Raw genomic sequence first — 25,290 nt, forward strand, 5'->3', positions numbered from 1 at the left:
ACTACACAAAATAAAACAAAACAGAAAACGAAACAGTTCTGGCAGGTGAACAGACACTAAACAGAAATTAAACACCCACAACCAAAATGGGGAAAACAGGCTACCTAAGTATGATTCTCAATCAGAGACAATGAACGACACCTGCCTCTGATTGAGAACCATACTAGGCCAAACACATAGAAATATAACAACCTAGAAAAAAGAACATAGACTACCCACCCCAACTCACGCCCTGACCAACCTAACACAAAGACATAAAAAGGAGCTAAGGTCAGAACGTGACAGATGAGCTCTTACAGTAGAGTCTGAAAACTGTTTTCTGCCCCTCGATAAATGGCCCTCTTTCTGGGACTCACCCACAAACAGGACCAAGCCTGGCCTGTTGAGGAGTGATGGACTCCAAATAGGGCTACTTAATGTTAGATCCCTCACTTCCAAGGCAGTTATAGTCAATGAACTAATCACTGATCATAATCTTGATGTGATTGGCCTGACTGAAACATGGTTTAAGCCTGATGAATTTACTGTGTTAAATGAGGCCTCGCCTCCTGGTTACACTAGTGACCATACCCCCCATGCATCCCGCAAAGGCTGAGGTGTTGCTAACATTTATGATAGCAAATTTTAATAAAAAAAAAAAACAAGAAGTTTTCGTCTTTTGAGCATCTAGTCATCACTAAGCTAAGGATCCTGGGACTAAACACCTCCCTCTGCAAATGGATCCTGGACTTCCTGACGGGCCGCCCCCCAGGTGGTGAGGGTAGGTAGCAACACATCTGCCACGCTGATCCTCAACACTGGAGCTCCCCAGGGGTGCGTGCTCAGTCCCCTCCTGTACTCCCTGTTCACCCACGACTGCATGGCCAGGCATGACTCCAACACCATCATTAAGTTTGCAGACGACACAACAGTGGTAGGCCTGATTACCGACAACGACGAGACACCCTATGGATTAGGATGTCAGAGACCTGGCCAGGTGGTGCCAGAATAACAACCTATCCCTCAACGTAACCAAGACTAAGGAGATTATTGTGGATGACAGGAAAAGGAGGACCGAGCACGCACCCATTCTCATCGACGGGGCTGTAGTGGAGCAGATTGAGAGCTTCAAGTTCCTTGGCATCCACATCACCAACAAACTAACATGATCCAAACACACCAAGACAGTCGTGAAGAGGGCACAACAAAGCCTATTCCCCTTCTTGCAACAAAAAGATTTGGCATGGGTCCTGAGATCCTCAAAAGGTTCTACAGCTGTAACACAGAGCACATTCTGACTGGTTGCATCACTGCCTGGTACGGCAATTGCTCGTCCTCTGACCGCAAGGCACTACAGAGGGTAGTGCGAACGGACCGGTACATCACTGGGGCTAAGCTGCCTGCCATCGTGGACCTCTACACCAGGCGGTGTCAGAGGAAGGCCCTAAAAATTGTCAAAGACCTCATTCACCCCAGTCATAGAATGTTCTCTCTACTACCGCATGACAAGCGGTACTGGAGTGCCAAGTCTAGGACAAAAATACTTCAACAGTTTTTACCCCCAAGCCATAAGACTCCTGAACAGGTAATCAAATGGCTACCCAGACTATTTGCATTGTGTGCCCCCCCAACCCCTCTTTTTACTCTGCTGCTACTCTCTGTTTATCATATATGCATAGTCACTTGAACTATACATTCATGTACATACTACCTCAATTGGGCCGACCAACCTGTGCTCCCGCACATTGGCTAACCGGGCTATCTGCATTGTGTCCAACCCACCACCCGCCATCCCCTCTTTAACGCTACTGCTGCTCTCTGTTCATCATATATGCATAGTCACTTTAACCATATCTACATGTACCTCAATCAGCCTGACTAACCAGTGTCTGTATGTAGTCTCGCTACTTTTATAGCCTTGCTACTGTATATAGCCTGTCTTTTTACTGTTGTTTTATTTCTTTACCTACCTATTGTTCACCTAATACCTTTTTTGCACTATTGGTTAGAGCCTGTAAGTAAGCATTTCACTGTAAGGTCTACTACACCTGTTGTAGCTAGCGCATGTGACAAATAAACTTTGATTTGACGTGTTTTGAATCTATGCAGCCTACTCAATCACTTCTTATAGCTACTGTTTAGAGGCCTCCTGGGCCATATACAGCGTTACTCACCGAGTTCCTTGAATTCCTATCAGACCTTGTAGTCATGGCAGATAATATTCATATTTTTGGTGACTTTAAATATTCACAAGGAAAAGTCCACAGACCCACTCCAAAAGGCTTTCGGAGCCATCATCGACTCAGTGGGTTTTGTCCAACATGTCTCTGGACCTACTCACTGCCACAGTCATACTCTGGACCTAGTTTTGTCCCGTGGAATAAATGTTGTGGATCATAATCCTGGACTATCGGGCCACCATTTTATTACGTTTGCAATCGCAACAAATAATCTGCTCAGACCCCAACCAAGGATCATCAAAAATCGTGCTATAAATTTTCAGACAACCCAAAGATTCCTAGATGCCCTTCCAGACTCCCTCTGGCTACCAAAGGACGTCAGAGTACAAAAATCAGTTAACCACCTAACTGAGGAACTCAATTTAACCTTGTGCAATACCCTCGATGCAGTCGCACCCCTAAAAACAAAAAATATTTGTCATAAGAAACTAGCTCCCTGGTATACAGAAAATACCCGAGCTCTGAAGCAAGCTTCCAAAAAATTGGAAAGGAAATGGCGCCACAACAAACTGGAAGTCTTCCAACTAGCTTGAAAAGAAAGTACAGTGCAGTATCGAAGAGCCCTAACTGCTGCTCGATCATCCTATTTTTCCAACTTAATTGAGGAAAATAAGAATGATTCAAAATGTATTTTTGATACTGTCGCAAAGCTAACTAAAAAGCATCATTCCCCAAGAGAGGATGGCTTTCACTTCAGCAGTGATAAATTCATGAACTTCTTTGAGGAAAAGATCATGATCATTAGAAATCAAATTACGGACTCTATCTATGTATTCCTCCAAAGCTCAGTTGTCCTGAGTCTGCACAACTCTGCCAGGACCTAGGATCAAGGGAGACACTCAAGTGTTTTAGTACTATATCTCTTGACACAATGATGAAAATAACCATGGCCTCTAAACCTTCAAGCTGCATACTGGACCCCATTCCAACTAAAAAACTCCTTTGTTAAACATAATAAACGGTTCTCTATCCACCAGATGTGTACCAAACTCACTAAAAGTGGCAGTAATAAAGCCTCTCTTGAAAAAGCCAAACCTTGACCCAGAAAGTATAAAGAACTATCGGCCTATAAATCGAATCACCCATTCCTCTAAATATTTTAGAAAAAGCTGTTACGCAGCATCTCACTGCCTTCCTGAAGACAAACAATGTATACGAAACGCTTCAGTCTTGTTTTAGACCCCATCATAGCACGGAGACTGCACTTGTGAAGGTGGTAAATAACCTTTAAATGGCGTCAGCCTTGCTCCTAGACCTTATTGCTGCTTTTGATACCATTGATCACCACATTCTTTTGGAGATATTGGAAACCCAAATTGGTTTACACGGACAAGTTCTGGCCTGGTTTAGATCTTGACTGTTGGAAAGATATCAGTTTGTCTCCGTAGATGATTTGTCCTCTGACAAATCAACTGTACATTTCCGTGTTCCTCAAGGTTCCATTTTAGGACCAGTATTGTTGTCACAATATATTTTACCTCTTGTTGATGTCAATCGGAAACATAATGTTAACTTTCACTGCTTTGCGGATGACACAGCTGTACATTTCGATGAAACATGGTGAAGCCTCCCGGTGGTGCAGTGGTTAAGGGCGCTGTACTGCAGCGCCAGCTGTGCCACCAGAGACTCTGGGTTCGTGCCCAGGCTCTGTCGTAACCGGCTGTGACCGGGAGGTCTGTGGGGCGACGCACAATTGGCCTAGCGTCGTCCGGGTTAGGGAGGGCTTGGCTCATCGCGCACCAGCGACTCCTGTGGCGGGACGGGCACAGTGCACGCTAACCAAGGTTGCCAGGTGCACGGTGTTTCCTCCGAAACATTGGTGCGGCTGGCTTCCGGGTTGGATGCGCACTGTGTTAAAGAAGCAGTGCGGCTTGGTTGGGTTGTGTATCGGAGGACGCATGACTTTCAACCTTCGTCTCTCCCGAGCCCGTACGGGAGTTGTAGCGATGAGACAAGATAGTAGCTACTACACAATTGGATACCATGAAATTGGGGAGAAAAATAGGTAAAAAAAAAAAAAAAAAAAGAAACATGGTGAAGCCCCAAAATCGCCCTTGCTGGAAGCCTGTGTTTCAGACATAAGGAAGTGGATGGCTGCAAAACGTTATGTCCAAAAATGATGCAGAAAAATGTATCTACAGTGGGGCAAAAATGTTTTTAGTCAGCCACCAATTGTGCAAGTTCTCCCACTTAAAAAAAGAGAGAGGCCTGTAATTTTCATCTTCAACTTCAACTATGACAGACAAAATGAGAAAAAAAAATCCAGAAAATCACATTGTAGGATTTTTAGTAAATTTATTTGCAAATTATGGTGGAAAATAAGTATTTGGTCAATAACAAAAGTTTATCTCAATACTTTGTTATATACCCGTTGTTGGCAATGACAGAGGTCAAATGTTTTCTGTAAGTCTTCACAAGGTTTTCACACACTGTTGCTGGTATTTTGGCCCATTCATCCAGGCAGATCTCCTCTAGAGCAGTGATGTTTTGGGGCTGTTGCTGGACAACACGAACTTTCAACTCCCTCCAAAGATTTTCTATGGGGTTGAGATCTGGAGACTGGCTAGGCCACTCCAGGACCTTGAAATGCTTCTTACGAAGCCACTTGTTCGTTGCCCAGGCAGTGTGTTTGGGATCATTGTCATGATGAAAGACCCAGCCACGTTTCATCTTCAATGCCCTTGCTGATGGTAGGCTTTGTTACTTTGGTCCCAGCTCTCTGCAGGTTATTCACTAGGTCCTTCCGTGTGGTTCTGGGATTTTTTCTCACCGTTCTTGTGATCATTTTGACCACACGGGGTGAGGTCTTGCGTGGAGCCCCAGATCGAGGGAGATTATCAGTGGTCTTGTATGTCTTCCATTTCCTAATAATTGCTCCCACAGTTGATTCCTTTAAACCAAGCTGCTTACCTACTGCAGATTCAGTCTTCCCAGTCTTGCTGTCTCTGCCCGGCCGGTTCTCCTCTCTCCACTGGGATTCTCTGCCTCTAACCCTATTACAGAGGCTGAGTCACTGGCTTACTGGTGCTCTTCCATGCCGTACCTAGGAGGGGTGCGTCACTTGAGTGGGTGAGTCACTGAAGTGATCTTCCTGTCTGGGTTGGCGCCCCCCTTGGGTTGTGCCGTGGTGGAGATCTTTGTGGGCTATACTCGGCCTTGTCTCAGGATGGTAAGTTGGTAGTTGAAGATATCCCTCTAGTGGTGTGGGGGCTGTGCTTTGGTAAAGTGGGTGGGGTTATACCCTGCCTGTTTGGCCCTGTCCGGGGGTATCGACCTGAGCCCTAGGACCATAACTCGGGAATGCCTCGCCTGATGACTCCTTGCTGTCCCCACTCCACCTGGCCGTGCTGCTGCTCCAGTTTCAGCTGTTCTGCCTGCGGCTATGGAACCCTGACCTGTTCACAGGACGTGCTACCTGTCCTAGACCTGCTGTTTTCAACTCTCTAGAGACAGCAGGAGCGGATGAGATACTCTGAATGATCGGCTATGAAAAGCCAACTGACATTTACTCCTGAGGTGCTGACCTGTTGCACCCTCGACAACCACTGTGATTATTATTATTTGACCCTGCTGGTCATCTATGAACATTTTAACATCTTGTCCATGTTCTGTTATAATCTCCACCTGGCACAGCCAGAAGAGGACTGGCCACCCCTCATAGTTCCTCTCTAGGTTTCTTCCTAGGTTCTGGCCTTTCTAGGGAGTTTTTCTTAGCCACCGTGCTTCTACACCTGCATTGCTTGCTATTTGGGGTTTTAGGCTGGGTTTCTGTACAGCACTTTGAGATATCAGCTGATGTAAGAAGGGCTTTATAGATACATTTGATTTGATATGTACTATCAGCTCATTTTAGTATACTATAAACAAACAGTATTCTTTCAGGTGAGCGTACTAGCGCTTCGCCTGTTGATGCTGTTGCTATGCAACTCTTGCTAGCTTGTTAGCATAACAAATGACTAGCTAGACATTTTACGATTTTGGGTGTGTTCGTAAATTAAATTCTGGAGTGCCAGAGTGCGCTCAGATTGTGTTCTTAAATCCAAAGCGTTGTCAGATTGTCCGTACGTAAATTTAGATTGTTTCACTCTCAGAGCACGTCACTGGACACTCTGGCCGAGGAGTAGGGTTGATTAAATCAAATCAAATGCTATTGGTCACATACACATGGTTAGAAGATGTTATTGCCAGTGTAGCGAAACGCTTATGCTTCTAGATCCGACAGGGCAGCAGTATCTAACAGGTAATATCAAACAATTCCACAACAAAACCTAATATCTAACAAATTCCACAACAAAACCTAATACACACAATCTAGTAAAGGAAAGGGATAAGAATATATAAGTATAAAATATATGGATGAGCAGTGACAGAGCGGCTAAGATGCAATCGATAGTAAAGAATAGATAGTGAAGGATACAGTATACATTATATACATATGAGATGAGCAATGCGAGAAATGTAAAAATTCTTAAAGTGGCATTATTAAAGTGACTAGTGTTCCATTTATTAAAGTGGCCAATGTCTACTAGGCTACCTGGGGCGGCAGTAACCAAAAAGGTTTCTGGATCTGAATCCCTGAGATGACAAGGTAAAATCAGAATCTGTTGTTCTGCCCCTGAACAAGGCAGGCAACTAGGCTGTGATTGTAAATAAGAATTTGTTCTTAACTGACTTGCCTAGTTAAATGAAGGTTCAATTTAAAAAAAATATGGTATCAGAGTGTTCTGACCTCACAACAGCAGTCAAACACCCAGGCTAATGTTGGCTAGCTTGCTAGCTATTTCCAGACACATTTACATATACATGCCCTAGCAGAGCTGGTTAGGCTGTTTTCATGTTACCCAGAGCATTGGTGTGCTGCTGGCAACAAATAAATTACACTTTTTCTTTTATAAACTGCCTGGCAAGTTCGATGTATAAGTAGCCAACTTACGTTAGGTAACTAGCTAACATACCGCTTCATACTGCTGTAATGCTACGCGGTTCATAAGGATAGCGTAGTTAACAAATTGTCAGCCAACATAACGTGCAATGTTACTTATTTGAAAAGTCATTACTTTTTTACATTGCTCAACATATTCTTAACATTTGTCATAATTAGTTAAAGCAATGAATTTGTATCCGTTCTCGTCTGACTTTGGCTGCATATTTTCCGTAATTTTCTTCAAATCTGAAAACAATGTGAAGCCACGCCCATTTTCTGAAGAATTGCCTTATGGGTCCTAATCGCACGGAAATAGTGTCCATGGTTTGTATACTTCGTATTTTGCCGAATTTAGTACGACATCAGGAAACTTCTGTCATATTAACTATAACCATACTATGACCAATAAGCATACTACATACACAATTTACATCACAAATAGTATGGTTAGTGCAGTTAGTATGAGTATTCAAACACAGCTATAGTGTTCAGTGGACTCAGTAGTGTTTGAGTGTGAAACAGAGAAGAGTGCATGAAGGAACAGATCCGTATGAACGGCTAGATTAGAACAAAGAGCCAGACAGGCGTACAGACATACAGACACTAGATAGACTTGTCTTTGGTGTGCTAGAGATGCCTGATGATGAAAGAGCAGTGACAGTAGGAGCAACAGACTGGGTTTGTCTGCCTGTCTGTCTGCACTTACAAAGGGAATGGGTAACGTTTAGACATGGCAGTTTAAATAATAGCTCATCAAAGGTTTTGGACTTAAAGTATTACATCATAGTTTGGTCTACTATAGTATCCAATGGTAAATGGTGTTTTGGGATGTTGCTGTGTGATGTATCTGTAAATATGTCCATATGAACAGTGTCCTGTGTTTTTATTAGGCTACTGTAGTTATACTTGGTTGATGTTACACACTGATCATATTTACAATGTACTCAGTGATCCTAATCGTATCTGAGTGACTTACAACAACATGATTACATATTAAGCCATATTGCTACTACATTAGAATTGCGGTGAGTAAAACAACCATGTGTCTTACTTGATTTCACTCTCTTCGATTCTCGCCTCATCCAGGTCCTCAATGAACTTCTCTCCCTTCATCCAATAGATTAGCGGACTGGCGTCCCCTGCGTAGCCGAAGAAAGCTCTGCACGTCAGGTTCAGGGCACTTCCTGTGGAGACAGGAAATGACACGTCGTTATTCTTCTCAGTCCTTCAACACATAAATTACTACACTACTGTACGTAGAGAAATAGCAGATATGGAATAGTATTGCACACTGGTTAGCGGTAGAGAGACGGCTAACTAGGTCAATCTGTTGCTTTCGGGTCATGTATTGGGACTGGGATGACGACAATACATAGGTGTGCACACGCACACACACACGCACACACACGTTGCCTCCAGGGGGAGAGTGTACGTCAGATGTGATGTCTTTACTAAAGGGTGTTCAGGTGGAAAGGTCTGATGCTTTCAGCCCCTTCCACAAACACTGTTACCAAACCCCTGAGGTGTGAAACACAGCTCAGACTAGATACCCAATACCTTATCTAGACATTTCACTATGTACAAATAGTACAAAATGCCCCCCAACAAACACTCTCACTCAAGGTCATGCTGGTACAGTCCCCCTCACAGACATTCCACTCTTGGTGCTAACTTTTACGTAGAAACCAACAAATGACATTCTGATGAAATCTCGGCCATGTTTTTCATCACATTTGTTTTGGAAATCTTAACATGAATAGGAGACACAGTGGTGGTCCAATAAATACCAGTCCCACACACCACAAGGGGGCACTGAAGAGCTTCCAAACACTCAATCCCACCATCTGAGAGAGGAGAGGAAAAGTAGGTTTGGGGTTTGACAGTAACTGTTTTCTGTCAATGATACCTGAATTAGAAACACTCAAGTCAGTATTCTTCTCTTGTTGGTTCTATTTCAGGTCCTGTGAGTTCATATGTGAGCCCAAGAGTTCAGACACATTGTCATCCAATCAGCTCACTGGTCTAGACAACAAGGAGAAAGGAAACAAACAATCTCCAAACGATGAAACATTAACACTTGTCTCTGATGCTGTAGAATGTCTGTTTGTATGCACAGAGAAATGACAAACAAACATCTGCATCTTAAATAATAGAAAACAGTAGGAGAAACTCCATGCTTATCCTGTGTAGACCACTGACTGCACACTGTACACGGCACAGTGCATACTGCAGGGCTTAGAGCTCAGATCTTCTCCTTTAATTCAATACATGAAGCTCTCTCTCTCCTCCCTCTCTCCCCCCACTCTGCATTTCCATTCCATGTAGTGTGTTTCTCTGAGGGCTTACTGCAGTAGCAAGTGGTTAGGCTGACTGAGCCACCATGTCTCCATGTAAACAACACATGCACTGTGTGTACAGTACCAGTCAAAAGTGTGGACACACCCACTCATTCCAGGGTTTTTCTTTATTTGTACTATTTTCTACATTGTAGATAAAAAATGCTTCACAGTGTTCAAATAACAGACACATCTCAACATCAATTGTTCAGAGGAGACTGTGTGAATTGCTGCGAAGAACCCATTACTAAAGAACACCAATAAGAAGAGACTTGCTTGGGGCAAGAAACACAAGGAGTGGACATTAGACCGGTGGAAGTCTGTCCTATGGTCTGATGAGTCCATACTTGAGATTTTTGGTTTCCAACCGCAGTGTATTTGTGAGATGCAGAGTAGGTGAACGGATGATCTCCTCATGTGTGGTTCCCACTGTGAAGCATGGAGGAGGAGGTGTGATGGTGCTTTGATGGTGACACTGTCTGTGATTTATTTAGAATTCAAACCACACTTAACCAGCATGACTACCACAGCATTCTGCAGCGATACGCCATCCCATCTGGTTTGTGCTTAGTGGGACTATCATTTGTTTTTCAACAGGACAATGACCCAACACACCTCCAGACTGTGTAAGGGCTATTTGACCAAGAAGGAGAGTGTTTGAGTGCTGCATCAGATGACCTGGCCTCCACAATCACCTGACCTCAACCCAATTGAGATGGTTTGGGAGGAGTTGGACCGCAGAGTGAAGGAAAAGCAGCATATGTGGGAACTCCTTCAAGACTGTTGGAAAATTATTCCTCATGAAGTTGGTTGAGTGATTGCCAAGAGTGTGCAAAGATGTCATCAAGGCAAAGGGTGGCTACTTTGAAGAATATAAAATATAAAATATATAATTTGTTTAACACGTTTTTGGTTACTACATGATTCCACATGTGTTATTTCATAGTTTTGATGTCTTCACTATTATTCTACAATGTAGAAAATAGTACAAATACAGAAAAACCTTTGAATGAGTAGATGTGTCCAAACTTTTGATTGGTACTGTATGTTCGGGAGCAGCTCATCACATAGGGCCTCTCTGGAGAGACACTGTTGCGCCTGGCTCGGGGCAAACTGCTGTGTTTGGTGGGAAAGAGAGAGATGGCGATGAGGGATAGAGAGGGAAGGGTAAAGGGAGGGGTAGAGCGAGAGAGAGAAAGAAAGAAAGAGGTAGAGAGGGAGGGGAGAGTGGGAGACTAATGCAGCATTATAAAAAGGCTGCAGGCGTTACTGGGGAACAACAGTTAATCCTGGTTTTGTGTGGTGTCTTTTTTCCTCGACTCTGATGAGCCTTGTTGCTATGTACTCTGTGTCCTGTGCGTTATGTTTCCTCCAGTATATCGTTCATAACACACCGCTCATGCTAGCAGTACATTCACTCATTTGGGTCATGGCTAAAGAAAATGTCCTGCCTAGATACATCGGTTCTGTTCACTTTGTGACTTCAAAATCGTTCGATGGGTCAGAGTACAAAGAACGTTTGGGATCCAAAATCCCCAACAAAGCAACGCTAGCCCTTTCTGTGAGGAGCCGTGTCTGACATTTCCAAAGTTCAACAGTCACTAGGTGGATGGTATTTGTGCCGAGTATAGGACAATGCAGAGGGCACACAGCACACACTCTACCTATACAAGCACAGAGCAGCATTTAGAACGTTGGCAGTCTTCTAGAATGTTACACCCATGGATATAGAACACCACTTTAAAAACAAATGCTGTTCTATAGTCTATGGATACACCAGCATGGCCATCCTACTGCATTACCTGATGGTGTTATGGTGAGTGAATGAGGACCCAAAAGCGAATCAACTTAAACAGAGCTTCTTTAATTACCAAACATAGGTAGGCTCAGATGGACCGGCAGATTCCGACAGGACAGGACAAGGTTACAGCAAACATGACGGCAGTCTGGTTCAGGCATGAATGACACAAACAAACAAGAATCCGACAAGGACAGGAGCAGAAACAGAGAGAGATATAGGGACCTAATCAGAGGGAAAAAGGGAACAGGTGGGGAACGGGGTGAATGGGTAGTTAGAGGAGACAAGGGACAGCTGGGGGAAAGCGGGGGAGAAAAGGTAACCTAACACGACCAGCAGAGGGAGACAGGGTGAAGGGAAAGGACAGAGACAAGACAACATGACAGTACATGACAGTACCCCCCCACTCACCGAGCGCCTCCTGGCGCACTCGAGGAGGAAACCTGGCGGCAACGGAGGAAATCATCAATCAGCGCACGGTCCAGCACGTCCCGAGAGGGAACCCAACTCCTCTCCTCAGGACCGTACCCCTCCCAGTCAACTAGGTACTGATGACCACGGCCCCGAGGACGCATGTCCAAGATTTTACGGACCCTGTAGATAGGTGCGCCCTCGACAAGGATGGGGGGGGGGGGGGGGAGACGAGCGGGGGCGCGAAGAACGGGCTTAACACAGGAGACATGGAAGACCGGGTGGACGCGACGAAGATATCGCGGAAGAAGAAGTCGCACTGCGACAGGATTAATGACCTGAGAGATACGGAATGGACCAATGAACCGCGGGGTCAACTTGCGAGAAGCCGTCTTAAGGGGAAGGTTCTGAGTGGAGAGCCAAACTCTCTGACCGCGACAATATCTAGGGCTCTTCGTTCTACGCTTATTAGCAGCTCTCACAGTCTGCGCCCTATAACGGCAAAGTGCAGACCTGACCCTCTTCCAGGTGCGCTCGCAACGTTGGACAAAAGCCTGAGCGGAGGGGACGCTGGACTCGGCGAACTGAGATGAGAACAACGGAGGCTGGTACCCGAGGCTACTCTGAAAAGGAGATAGCCCGGTCGCAGACGAAGGAAGCGAGTTGTGGGCGTATTCTGCCCAGGGGAGCTGTTCTGACCAAGACGCAGGGTTGCGAAAAGAAAGACTGCGTAAGATGCGACCAATAGTCTGATTGGCCCGTTCTGCTTGACCGTTAGACTGGGGGTGAAAGCCGGAAGAGAGACTGACGGAAGCCCCAATCAAACGGCAAAACTCCCTCCAAAATTGAGACGTGAATTGCGGACCTCTGTCCGAAACGACGTCTGACGGAAGGCCATGAATTCTGAAAACATTCTCGATGATGATTTGTGCCGTCTCTTTAGCAGAAGGAAGCTTAGCAAGGGGAATGAAATGAGCCGCCTTAGAGAACCTATCGACAACCGTAAGAATAACAGTCTTCCCCGCTGACGAAGGCAGTCCGGTGACAAAATCTAAGGCGATGTGAGACCACGGTCGAGAGGGAATAGGAAGCGGCCTGAGACGGCCGGCAGGAGGAGAGTTACCGGACTTAGTCTGCGCGCAGACCGAACAAGCAGCCACGAAACGACGCGTGTCATGCTCCCGGGTGGGCCACCAGAAACGCTGGCGAATGGAAGCAAGCGTACCCCGAACGCCAGGGTGGCCGGCTAACTTGGCAGAGTGAGCCCACTGAAGAACGGCCAGACGAGTAGGAACGGGAACGAAAAGAAGGTTCCTAGGACAAGCGCGCGGCGACGGAGTTTGAGTGAGTGCTTGCTTTACCTGCCTCTCAATTCCCCAGACAGTCAACCCGACAACACGCCCCTCAGGGAGAATCCCCTCGGGGTCAGTGGAGGCTACTGAGGAACTGAAGAGACGAGACAAAGCATCAGGCTTGGTGTTCTTAGAGCCCGGACGATAAGAAATCACGAACTCGAAACGAGCGAAAAACAGCGCCCAACGCGCCTGACGCGCATTAAGTCGTTTGGCAGAACGGATGTACTCAAGGTTCCTATGGTCAGTCCAAACGACAAAAGGAACGGTCGCCCCCTCCAACCACTGTCGCCATTCGCCTAGGGCTAACCGGATGGCGAGCAGTTCGCGGTTACCCACATCATAGTTACGTTCCGACGGCGACAGGCGATGAGAAAAATACGCGCATGGGTGGACCTTGTCGTCAGAGAGGGAGCGCTGAGAAAGGATGGCTCCCACTCCCACCTCTGACGCGTCAACCTCGACAACGAACTGTCTAGAGACGTCAGGTGTAACAAGGATAGGAGCGGATGTAAAACGATTCTTGAGGAGATCAAAAGCTCCCTGGGCGGAAACGGACCACTTAAAGCACGTCTTGACAGAAGTAAGGGCTGTGAGAGGAGCTGCCACCTGACCGAAATTACGGATGAAACGACGATAGAAGTTCGCGAAGCCGAGAAAGCGCTGCAGCTCGACGCGTGACTTAGGGACGGGCCAATCAATGACAGCTTGGACCTTAGCGGGATCCATCTTAATGCCTTCAGCGGAAATAACAGAACCGAGAAATGTGACGGAGGAGGCATGAAAAGTGCACTTCTCAGCCTTCACAAAAAGACAATTCTCTAAAAGGCGCTGGAGGACACGTCGAACGTGCTGAACATGAATCTGGAGTGACGGTGAAAAAATCAGGATATCGTCAAGGTAAACGAAAACAAAGATGTTCAGCATGTCTCTCAGGACATCATTGACTAATGCCTGAAAGACAGCTGGAGCGTTAGCGAGGCCGAAAGGAAGAACCCGGTATTCAAAGTGCCCTAACGGAGTGTTAAACGCCGTCTTCCACTCGTCCCCCTCCCTGATGCGCACGAGATGGTAAGCGTTACGAAGGTCCAACTTAGTGAAAAACCTGGCTCCCTGCAGGATCTCGAAGGCTGAAGACATAAGAGGAAGCGGATAACGATTCTTCACTGTTATGTCATTCAGCCCTCGATAATCTATGCAGGGGCGCAGAGACCCGTCCTTCTTCTTGACAAAAAAAAACCCCGCTCCGGCGGGAGAGGAGGAGGGGACTATGGTACCGGCGTCAAGAGCTACAGACAAATAATCTTCGAGAGCCTTACGTTCGGGAGCCGACAGAGAGTATAGTCTACCCCGGGGGGGGGTGGTTCCCGGAAGGAGATCAATACTACAATCATACGACCGGTGTGGAGGAAGAGAGGTGGCCCTGGACCGACTGAACACCGTGCGCAGATCGTGATATTCCTCCGGCACCCCTGTCAAATCACCAGGCTCCTCCTGTGAAGAAGAGACAGAGGAAACAGGAGGGATAGCAGACATTAAACATTTCACATGACAAGAGACGTTCCAGGAGAGGATAGAATTACTAGACCAATTAATGGAAGGATTATGACAAACTAGCCAGGGATGGCCCAAAACAACAGGTGTAAAAGGTGAACGAAAAATTAAAAAAGAAATGGTTTCACTATGATTACCAGAAACAGTGAGGGTTAAAGGTAGCGTCTCACGCTGAATCCTGGGGAGAGGACTACCATCCAGGGCGAACAAGGCCGTGGGCTCCTTTAACTGTCTGAGAGGAATGTCATGTTCCCGAGCCCAGGTCTCGTCCATAAAACAGCCCTCCGCCCCAGAGTCTATTAAGGCACTACAGGAAGCTGACGAACCGGTCCAGCGTAGATGGACCGACAAGGTAGTGCAGGATCTTGAAGGAGAGACAGGAGTAGTAGCGCTCACCAGTAGCCCTCCGCTTACTGACGAGCTCTGGCCTTTTACTGGACATGAAGTGACAAAATGACCAGCGGAACCGCAATAGAGACAGAGGCGGTTGGTGATTCTCCGTTCCCTCTCCTTAGTCGAGATGCGGATACCTCCCAGCTGCATGGGCTCAGCACCCGAGCCGGCAGAGGAAGATGGTAGTGATGCGGAGAGGGAGGCGACGGAGAGCGCGAGCTCCTTTCCACGAGCTCGGTGACGAAGATCAACCCGTCGCTCAATGCGAATAGCGAGTTCAATCAAGGAATCCACGCTGGAAGGAACCTCCCGGGAGAGAATCTCATCCTTTACCTCTGCGCGGAAACCCTCCAGAAGACGAGCGAGCAAGGCCGGCTCGTTCCAGCCACTGGAGACAGCAAGAGTGCGAAACTCAATAGAGTAGTCTGTTATGGATCGATTGCCTTGACATAGGGAAGACAGGGCCCTGGAAGCCTCCTCCCCAAAAACAGATCGATCAAAAACCCGTATCATCTCCTCCTTAAAGTCTTGATACTGGTTAGTACACTCAGCCCTTGCCTCCCAGATTGCCGTGCCCCACTCACGAGCCCGTCCAATAAGGAGAGATATGACGTAGGCGACACGAGCAGTGCTCCTGGAGTAAGTGTTGGGCTGGAGAGAAAACACAATATCACACTGGGTGAGGAACGAGCGGCATTCAGTGGGCTCCCCAGAGTAACACGGCGGGTTATTGATTCTGGGCTCCGGAGATTCGAAAGCCCTGGAAGTGGCCGGTGGATCGAGGCAGAGATGGTGAACCTGTTCTGTGAGGTTGGAGACTTGGGTGGCCAGGGTCTCAACGGCATGTCGAGCAGCAGACACTTCCTGCTCGTGTCTGCCTAGCATCGCTCCCTGGATCCCGACGGCTGAGTGGAGAGGATCCGAAGTCGCTGGGTCCATTCTTGGTCGGATTCTTCTGTTATGGTGAGTGAATGAGGACCCAAAAGCGAATCAACTTAAACAGAGCTTCTTTAATTACCAAACATAGGTAGGCTCAGATGGACCGGCAGATTCCGACAGGACAGGACAAGGTTACAGCAAACATGACGGCAGTCTGGTTCAGGCATGAATGACACAAACAAACAAGAATCCGACAAGGACAGGAGCAGAAACAGAGAGAGATATAGGGACCTAATCAGAGGGAAAAAGGGAACAGGTGGGGAACGGGGTGAATGGGTAGTTAGAGGAGACAAGGGACAGCTGGGGGAAAGCGGGGGAGAAAAGGTAACCTAACACGACCAGCAGAGGGAGACAGGGTGAAGGGAAAGGACAGAGACAAGACAACATGACAGTACATGACAGATGGCATTGGCTGTGGCCAGAGACAGACAAACACCAGAGAATACCAGGGCCATACACAAACTTCATCACCTTCAAAACCCTACACATAGTTGGGCAAGGTCATTGGCGAAGTTGGGGAACTAATCTGTTGTGTGTGTTTGTGTGTGGTGGGGTCGGGGGACTCTATGTTGGTGTTTTAAGCCAGAGATCAGTTTTAATCTGGTAATTTCATGCCTCTGTCCGTCCTGTGCTCCAGTAGGAAGTCTCCACTGAGCTCCGGGGGAATCGCAGGAAATTGTCGGCAGCATCCCGCTGGGTCCTGCCTAATCCAGACGTCACACCCCCTTTTCCTTTCCCCAGGTTCCCATCCAGCCCCCCAGCCCTGTGTGTGTGTCTGTGTGTGTGTGTGTGTATGGTGGACACAGAAAGAAGCAGCCTCATAAGGGTCCCCAGAGATAGTGTGCATCTCTCTCAGTTCTCTCTTTTTATTACTGCATCCTTGTATAACCCAAAAGAGGAAAACAGCAAAGCAATGTTTTACTATGATACTTCTGCGATGACACTCTCCCCACACACACACAGCCACACACACACTGCCACACACACACAGCCACACACACACTGCCACACACACACAGCCGACCCCTATGGACTGACACTACCTACCTGCTCTCCTCTTAAACCTCCATTTAGCAGGGTTAACTTTAGCCAAAATGACTGGGAGGAAATAAATCCCATCGCAAGATAATGCTTTATATTCATTGACGTTAATACCAGTTGATGGAAATACATTTGACCATCATGCTTATTGGTCTATAGGTTAATTTGTATCATATAGTGGAATTAAATTGGCCTGTGTATTTTTGTTAGTCATCATGTATCTAATTTATCCAACACAACTATCACATGTGCACAGCATACAGAGCCTATTTTGAGGGGGATTTGTCCTGCAGCTCCTCAGCTGGTTGCTGCTGGAGTAAAACATGTGCTTTTATAAACCCATTCATTTCGCAACAATTCGAACAATTCACGTGTTAAAAATAGTTTTGGTGCGCAATTAAAAAGAGCTACTATTGTTATTTCTCAACTGGTAATTGAAGCGCAACTCCCATTCACCATTCAAGTGCAGGCAACAGGCTATCAGCGCATTACCCACCACATTACAATGTGAGCTGGAGGCAGTATGCATTTTGAAAACATACTTCATTGTTTGAAACCTGAATGTTTAATGTCCTATTATGAGGCATGTTTTACGTTGCTTCAAAGTAGCCTGTAGGCAAAATCCAAACATGGAAACGTGGAGGCAATTATTGTATAAAGACTTCATAGGCAGTGTGTGACTTTCATGTTTGGGGAAGCTTTACATTTATCCTACCATTTCTGCCATTTTGCGTGCCAGTTATGATTTTCATATTTTTGTGTAACAGTTTAAATTCAATAACCATGTTTTCATTTCTCAAAATCACTGTCACGTGTTTAATCATAAGAATATTAATTTAATTGATAAAAATCCAAAAGTGAAATAGTCAACAAATGGGAGATCACCAGCCTCTGTCATATGAACATATTAATACACCGTGATCCATTAGCGACTAAAGAAATGAGCACATGGAACTCATAGCCTATAGGCCAATGCAGCAGTAGGCCTTTAAACTTCCATTGCTCTTTCACACGAGGATTGGTGATTATCGAGGTGGCGACTGTTGGAAAGACTTTTCAAAAAGTTTACTGTGAGGAACTATAGTTTTAATATATGATTATTTTTAATGGATGTTAAAAAAACACTTTCCTACATTTCCGCACAGCAGGCCAGGTACTTCTATGCACAGAGAAACCAGACGACACATGCTCATTGCTCACATGGAGCACTAAAAACAAAAGACAATGAAAAAATTGACAAATCTCGGAAATGACGGTTATGAAATAAACCAAAACTTGTTTCTCACAAGTGTAGCAGGTTGTGAACTCTGCAAACAATGTTTCCACTCCGAGAATGAGAACAGTAAATGACTAATTAATACATGCATTAACAGACATTAATGTAACCAAATTGAGGGGATTAACTGTACATTTACTGCTGGTGACATATGTAATGAGGAATTTATAAAATAATGTATCAAAGGACAAACAACTCACACATGAAACAATGAATGAGCAATAATTGGCAGGAGACAGCAGAGCAATTCTGAAGAGAGACTTGCCTATATCTTCACATCACACTCCCCTTCTTCTTGTCTCAACATTTTAAATTATACTCAAGACACATTATCATCACATTATCGTTATATTTTTAGATGCTTCTCACTGACAGCTGCAAGTTCATAATCGGCTAGGCATATTGCCACGCTATTTTGGGTAAATGTCCTTCCTATTGGACCCTTCTTCCTTATTGGACCCACCGCTATGCTATTTCTCTCATGTTCTATTGGTTTTCATATCAACTTTCTTTCATTGTCCAGAAACCAAAGACATATCAGCAACCCATCAAAGTTGTTGCATCTTTAGATTCCCCCTCTTTCTAAATGTTTATCTCTGTCACATATGGGACCGCTTTCAGGTACGCTGTTTAGAATGGTGTTTTATCAGGTTCGCTGTTTAGAATGGTGTTTTATCAGGTTCGCTGTTTAGGATGGTGTTTTATCAGGTTCGCTGTTTAGAATGGTGTTTTATCAGGTTCGCTGTTTAGAATGGCGTTTTATCAGGTTCGCTGTTTAGAATGGTGTTTTATCAGATTCGCTGTTTAGAATGGTGTTTTATCAGGTTAGCTGTTTAGAATGGTGTTTTATCAGGTTCACTGTTTAGAATGGTGATTTCCTACGAATTGCATTTTGGCAAATGTTTGAAAATGTTTTATTGTCTGCTTCATTACAGGAGTGTCATGTTCTGTTAAGAGGCATTACCATAATGTAAATGTGGTTTCTGTCATTCTGAACACTGTTAGTGGACACTCTAATGGGTTACTCACCCAGTGCATATGGGTCTGGTACATTTCTCAAATGGACAGTAAATTAAAGTTTTCCCGGTCACTTGGTCTGGTGCCTCATTTTCCTAACGTAAACCCTGACACATAGTCACACACACATTGCCTCACTCAAACTCACAGCCAACCCCCTACCCACTTTATGTGTGTGTGGAGTTTAAGAACCCTGATAACCTTGTGCTTCTTAAGAGAAGAAATACGGAGCTGTCTTAAAGGCAGGACACTTTAAAGGCCTACCAGTCCATTTTATTAGACCAATACAATAAATTACAGACAGGACTATTAGGATGAGAGAGAGAGAGGCAACCAGAAACAAGTTAAATTATGACCTTGTGTTGAGGGGGAAGGCTTTTAAAAGTGCACACAACCTACATAAAAAAATACTACAGTTTAATATAGAATAATACAGTACTATAGAATTCTGTTGTAAACTGTAGTATACTGTAGAATACTATAGTAAATACTACAGTATAGCCACACAAAAAAACCACTGCAGTAAATACTACAAAAAATGACAGCAAAAACACTATAGTCTGCAAAAACATTAAAGTCTGAAAAAACACAATTTTTTTTACTATAGTATTTAATTTGCCCATTCTCCTCCACCATATCACAATATGTGAGAAACCTACATGCCAAGTATAGACCATATGTTCCCTACAGGTTATAGAAAAGAGCAGGATCTTCAGACCCCAGTCCTACCTACCTACAGGTTATAGAAAAGAGCAGAATCTTCAGACCCCAGTCCTACCTACCTACAGGTTATAGAAAAGAGCAGGATCTTCAGACCCCAGTCCTACCTACCTACAGGTTATAGAAAAGAGCAGACTCTTCAGACCCCAGTCCTACCTACCTACAGGTTATAGAAAAGAGCAGAATCTTCAGAGCCCAGTCCTACCTACCTACAGGTTATAGAAAATAGCAGAATCTTCAGACCCCAGTCCTACCTACCTACAGGTTATAGAAAAGAGCAGAATCTTCAGAGCCCAGTCCTACCTACCTACAGTGTCATGTACTGTCATGTTGTCTTGTCTCTGTCCTTTCCCTTCACCCTGTCTCCCTCTGCTGGTCGTGTTAGGTTACCTTTTCTCCCCCGCTTTCCCCCAGCTGTCCCTTGTCTCCTCTAACTACCCATTCACCCCGTTCCCCACCTGTTCCCTTTTTCCCTCTGATTAGGTCCCTATATCTCTCTCTGTTTCTGCTCCTGTCCTTGTCGGATTCTTGTTTGTTTGTGTCATTCATGCCTGAACCAGACTGTCGTCATGTTTGCTGTAACCTTGTCCTGTCCTGTCGGAATCTGCCGGTCCATCTGAGCCTACCTATGTTTGGTAATTAAAGAAGCTCTGTTTAAGTTGATTCGCTTTTGGGTCCTCATTCACGCACCGTAACAGAAGAATCCGACCAAGAATGGACCCAGCGACTTCGGATCCTCTCCACTCAGCCGTCGAGATCCAGGGAGCGATGCTAGGCAGACACAAGCAGGAATTGTCTGCTGCTCGACATGCCGTTGAGACCCTGGCCACCCAAGTCTCCAACCTCACAGAACAGGTTCACCATCTCCGCCTCGATCCACCGGCCACTTCCAGGGCTTTCGAATCTCCGGAGCCCAGAATCAATAACCCGCCGTGTTACTCTGGGGAGCCCACTGAATGCCGCTCGTTCCTCACCCAGTGTGATATTGTGTTTTCTCTCCAGCCCAACACTTACTCCAGGAGCACTGCTCGTGTCGCCTACGTCATATCTCTCCTTATTGGACGGGCTCGTGAGTGGGGCACGGCAATCTGGGAGGCAAGGGCTGAGTGTACTAACCAGTATCAAGACTTTAAGGAGGAGATGATACGGGTTTTTGATCGATCTGTTTTTGGGGAGGAGGCTTCCAGGGCCCTGTCTTCCCTATGTCAAGGCAATCGATCCATAACAGACTACTCTATTGAGTTTCGCACTCTTGCTGTCTCCAGTGGCTGGAACGAGCCGGCCTTGCTCGCTCGTCTTCTGGAGGGTTTCCGCGCAGAGGTAAAGGATGAGATTCTCTCCCGGGAGGTTCCTTCCAGCGTGGATTCCTTGATTGAACTCGCTATTCGCATTGAGCGACGGGTTGATCTTCGTCACCGAGCTCGTGGAAAGGAGCTCGCGCTCTCCGTCGCCTCCCTCTCCGCATCACTACCATCTTCCTCTGCCGGCTCGGGTGCTGAGTCCATGCAGCTGGGAGGTATCCGCATCTCGACTGAGGAGAGGGAACGGAGAATCACCAACCGCCTCTGTCTCTATTGCGGTTCCGCTGGTCATTTTGTCACTTCATGTCCAGTAAAAGGCCAGAGCTCGTCAGTAAGCGGAGGGCTACTGGTGAGCGCTACTACTCCTGTCTCTCCTTCAAGATCCTGCACTACCTTGTCGGTCCATCTACGCTGGACCGGTTCGTCAGCTTCCTGCAGTGCCTTAATAGACTCTGGGGCGGAGGGCTGTTTTATGGACGAGACCTGGGCTCGGGAACATGACATTCCTCTCAGACAGTTAAAGGAGCCCACGGCCTTGTTCGCCCTGGATGGTAGTCCTCTCCCCAGGATTCAGCGTGAGACGCTACCTTTAACCCTCACTGTTTCTGGTAATCATAGTGAAACCATTTCTTTTTTAATTTTGCGTTCACCTTTTACACCTGTTGTTTTGGGCCATCCCTGGCTAGTTTGTCATAATCCTTCCATTAATTGGTCTAGTAATTCTATCCTCTCCTGGAACGTCTCTTGTCATGTGAAATGTTTAATGTCTGCTATCCCTCCTGTTTCCTCTGTCTCTTCTTCACAGGAGGAGCCTGGTGATTTGACAGGGGTGCCGGAGGAATATCACGATCTGCGCACGGTGTTCAGTCGGTCCAGGGCCACCTCTCTTCCTCCACACCGGTCGTATGATTGTAGTATTGATCTCCTTCCGGGAACCACCCCCCCCCGGGGTAGACTATACTCTCTGTCGGCTCCCGAACGTAAGGCTCTCGAAGATTATTTGTCTGTAGCTCTTGACGCCGGTACCATAGTCCCCTCCTCCTCTCCCGCCGGAGCGGGGTTTTTTTTTGTCAAGAAGAAGGACGGGTCTCTGCGCCCCTGCATAGATTATCGAGGGCTGAATGACATAACAGTGAAGAATCGTTATCCGCTTCCTCTTATGTCTTCAGCCTTCGAGATCCTGCAGGGAGCCAGGTTTTTCACTAAGTTGGACCTTCGTAACGCTTACCATCTCGTGCGCATCAGGGAGGGGGACGAGTGGAAGACGGCGTTTAACACTCCGTTAGGGCACTTTGAATACCGGGTTCTTCCTTTCGGCCTCGCTAACGCTCCAGCTGTCTTTCAGGCATTAGTCAATGATGTCCTGAGAGACATGCTGAACATCTTTGTTTTCGTTTACCTTGACGATATCCTGATTTTTTCACCGTCACTCCAGATTCATGTTCAGCACGTTCGATGTGTCCTCCAGCGCCTTTTAGAGAATTGTCTTTTTGTGAAGGCTGAGAAGTGCACTTTTCATGCCTCCTCCGTCACATTTCTCGGTTCTGTTATTTCCGCTGAAGGCATTAAGATGGATCCCGCTAAGGTCCAAGCTGTCATTGATTGGCCCGTCCCTAAGTCACGCGTCGAGCTGCAGCGCTTTCTCGGCTTCGCGAACTTCTATCGTCGTTTCATCCGTAATTTCGGTCAGGTGGCAGCTCCTCTCACAGCCCTTACTTCTGTCAAGACGTGCTTTAAGTGGTCCGTTTCCGCCCAGGGAGCTTTTGATCTCCTCAAGAATCGTTTTACATCCGCTCCTATCCTTGTTACACCTGACGTCTCTAGACAGTTCGTTGTCGAGGTTGACACGTCAGAGGTGGGAGTGGGAGCCATCCTTTCTCAGCGCTCCCTCTCTGACGACAAGGTCCACCCATGCGCGTATTTTTCTCATCGCCTGTCGCCGTCGGAACGTAACTATGATGTGGGTAACCGCGAACTGCTCGCCATCCGGTTAGCCCTAGGCGAATGGCGACAGTGGTTGGAGGGGGCGACCGTTCCTTTTGTCGTTTGGACTGACCATAGGAACCTTGAGTACATCCGTTCTGCCAAACGACTTAATGCGCGTCAGGCGCGTTGGGCGCTGTTTTTCGCTCGTTTCGAGTTCGTGATTTCTTATCGTCCGGGTTCTAAGAACACCAAGCCTGATGCTTTGTCTCGTCTCTTCAGTTCTTCAGTAGCCTCCACTGACCCCGAGGGGATTCTCCCTGAGGGGCGTGTTGTCGGGTTGACTGTCTGGGGAATTGAGAGGCAGGTAAAGCAAGCACTCACTCAAACTCCGTCGCCGCGCGCTTGTCCTAGGAACCTTCTTTTCGTTCCCGTTCCTACTCGTCTGGCCGTTCTTCAGTGGGCTCACTCTGCCAAGTTAGCCGGCCACCCTGGCGTTCGGGGTACGCTTGCTTCCATTCGCCAGCGTTTCTGGTGGCCCACCCGGGAGCATGACACGCGTCGTTTCGTGGCTGCTTGTTCGGTCTGCGCGCAGACTAAGTCCGGTAACTCTCCTCCTGCCGGCCGTCTCAGGCCGCTTCCTATTCCCTCTCGACCGTGGTCTCACATCGCCTTAGATTTTGTCACCGGACTGCCTTCGTCAGCGGGGAAGACTGTTATTCTTACGGTTGTCGATAGGTTCTCTAAGGCGGCTCATTTCATTCCCCTTGCTAAGCTTCCTTCTGCTAAAGAGACGGCACAAATCATCATCGAGAATGTTTTCAGAATTCATGGCCTTCCGTCAGACGTCGTTTCGGACAGAGGTCCGCAATTCACGTCTCAATTTTGGAGGGAGTTTTGCCGTTTGATTGGGGCTTCCGTCAGTCTCTCTTCCGGCTTTCACCCCCAGTCTAACGGTCAAGCAGAACGGGCCAATCAGACTATTGGTCGCATCTTACGCAGTCTTTCTTTTCGCAACCCTGCGTCTTGGTCAGAACAGCTCCCCTGGGCAGAATACGCCCACAACTCGCTTCCTTCGTCTGCGACCGGGCTATCTCCTTTTCAGAGTAGCCTCGGGTACCAGCCTCCGTTGTTCTCATCTCAGTTCGCCGAGTCCAGCGTCCCCTCCGCTCAGGCTTTTGTCCAACGTTGCGAGCGCACCTGGAAGAGGGTCAGGTCTGCACTTTGCCGTTATAGGGCGCAGACTGTGAGAGCTGCTAATAAGCGTAGAACTAAGAGCCCTAGATATTGTCGCGGTCAGAGAGTTTGGCTCTCCACTCAGAACCTTCCCCTTAAGACGGCTTCTCGCAAGTTGACCCCGCGGTTCATTGGTCCATTCCGTATCTCTCAGGTCATTAATCCTGTCGCAGTGCGACTTCTTCTTCCGCGATATCTTCGTCGCGTCCACCCGGTCTTCCATGTCTCCTGTGTTAAGCCCGTTCTTCGCGCCCCCGCTCGTCTTCCCCCCCCCCCCCCCATCCTTGTCGAGGGCGCACCTATCTACAGGGTCCGTAAAATCTTGGACATGCGTCCTCGGGGCCGTGGTCATCAGTACCTAGTTGACTGGGAGGGGTACGGTCCTGAGGAGAGGAGTTGGGTTCCCTCTCGGGACGTGCTGGACCGTGCGCTGATTGATGATTTCCTCCGTTGCCGCCAGGTTTCCTCCTCGAGTGCGCCAGGAGGCGCTCGGTGAGTGGGGGGGTACTGTCATGTACTGTCATGTTGTCTTGTCTCTGTCCTTTCCCTTCACCCTGTCTCCCTCTGCTGGTCGTGTTAGGTTACCTTTTCTCCCCCGCTTTCCCCCAGCTGTCCCTTGTCTCCTCTAACTACCCATTCACCCCGTTCCCCACCTGTTCCCTTTTTCCCTCTGATTAGGTCCCTATATCTCTCTCTGTTTCTGCTCCTGTCCTTGTCGGATTCTTGTTTGTTTGTGTCATTCATGCCTGAACCAGACTGTCGTCATGTTTGCTGTAACCTTGTCCTGTCCTGTCGGAATCTGCCGGTCCATCTGAGCCTACCTATGTTTGGTAATTAAAGAAGCTCTGTT

At 47.0% G+C, this 25,290-nt stretch overlaps 1 protein-coding gene across 5 annotated transcripts in view; it reads right to left on the reverse strand.

Annotated features, from left to right (window-relative positions):
* The window catches only part of LOC110502069 (interleukin-1 receptor accessory protein-like 1), a 396,352-nt gene that overhangs the window by 30,271 nt on the left and 340,791 nt on the right, over positions 1-25,290 (reverse strand). For all 5 annotated transcript variants that reach the window (XM_036958963.2, XM_036958961.2, XM_036958962.2 and 2 more), the window contains exon 7: positions 8,195-8,327. In XM_036958963.2, the coding sequence (XP_036814858.1) occupies positions 8,195-8,327 (133 nt within the window). The remainder of the gene's footprint in view (positions 1-8,194; positions 8,328-25,290) is intronic.

Source organism: Oncorhynchus mykiss, chromosome 22 (genome assembly GCF_057628025.1).
Source record: "Oncorhynchus mykiss isolate SJ-2025 chromosome 22, ASM5762802v1, whole genome shotgun sequence".
In the NCBI taxonomy this organism is placed as follows: Eukaryota; Metazoa; Chordata; class Actinopteri; order Salmoniformes; family Salmonidae; genus Oncorhynchus; species Oncorhynchus mykiss.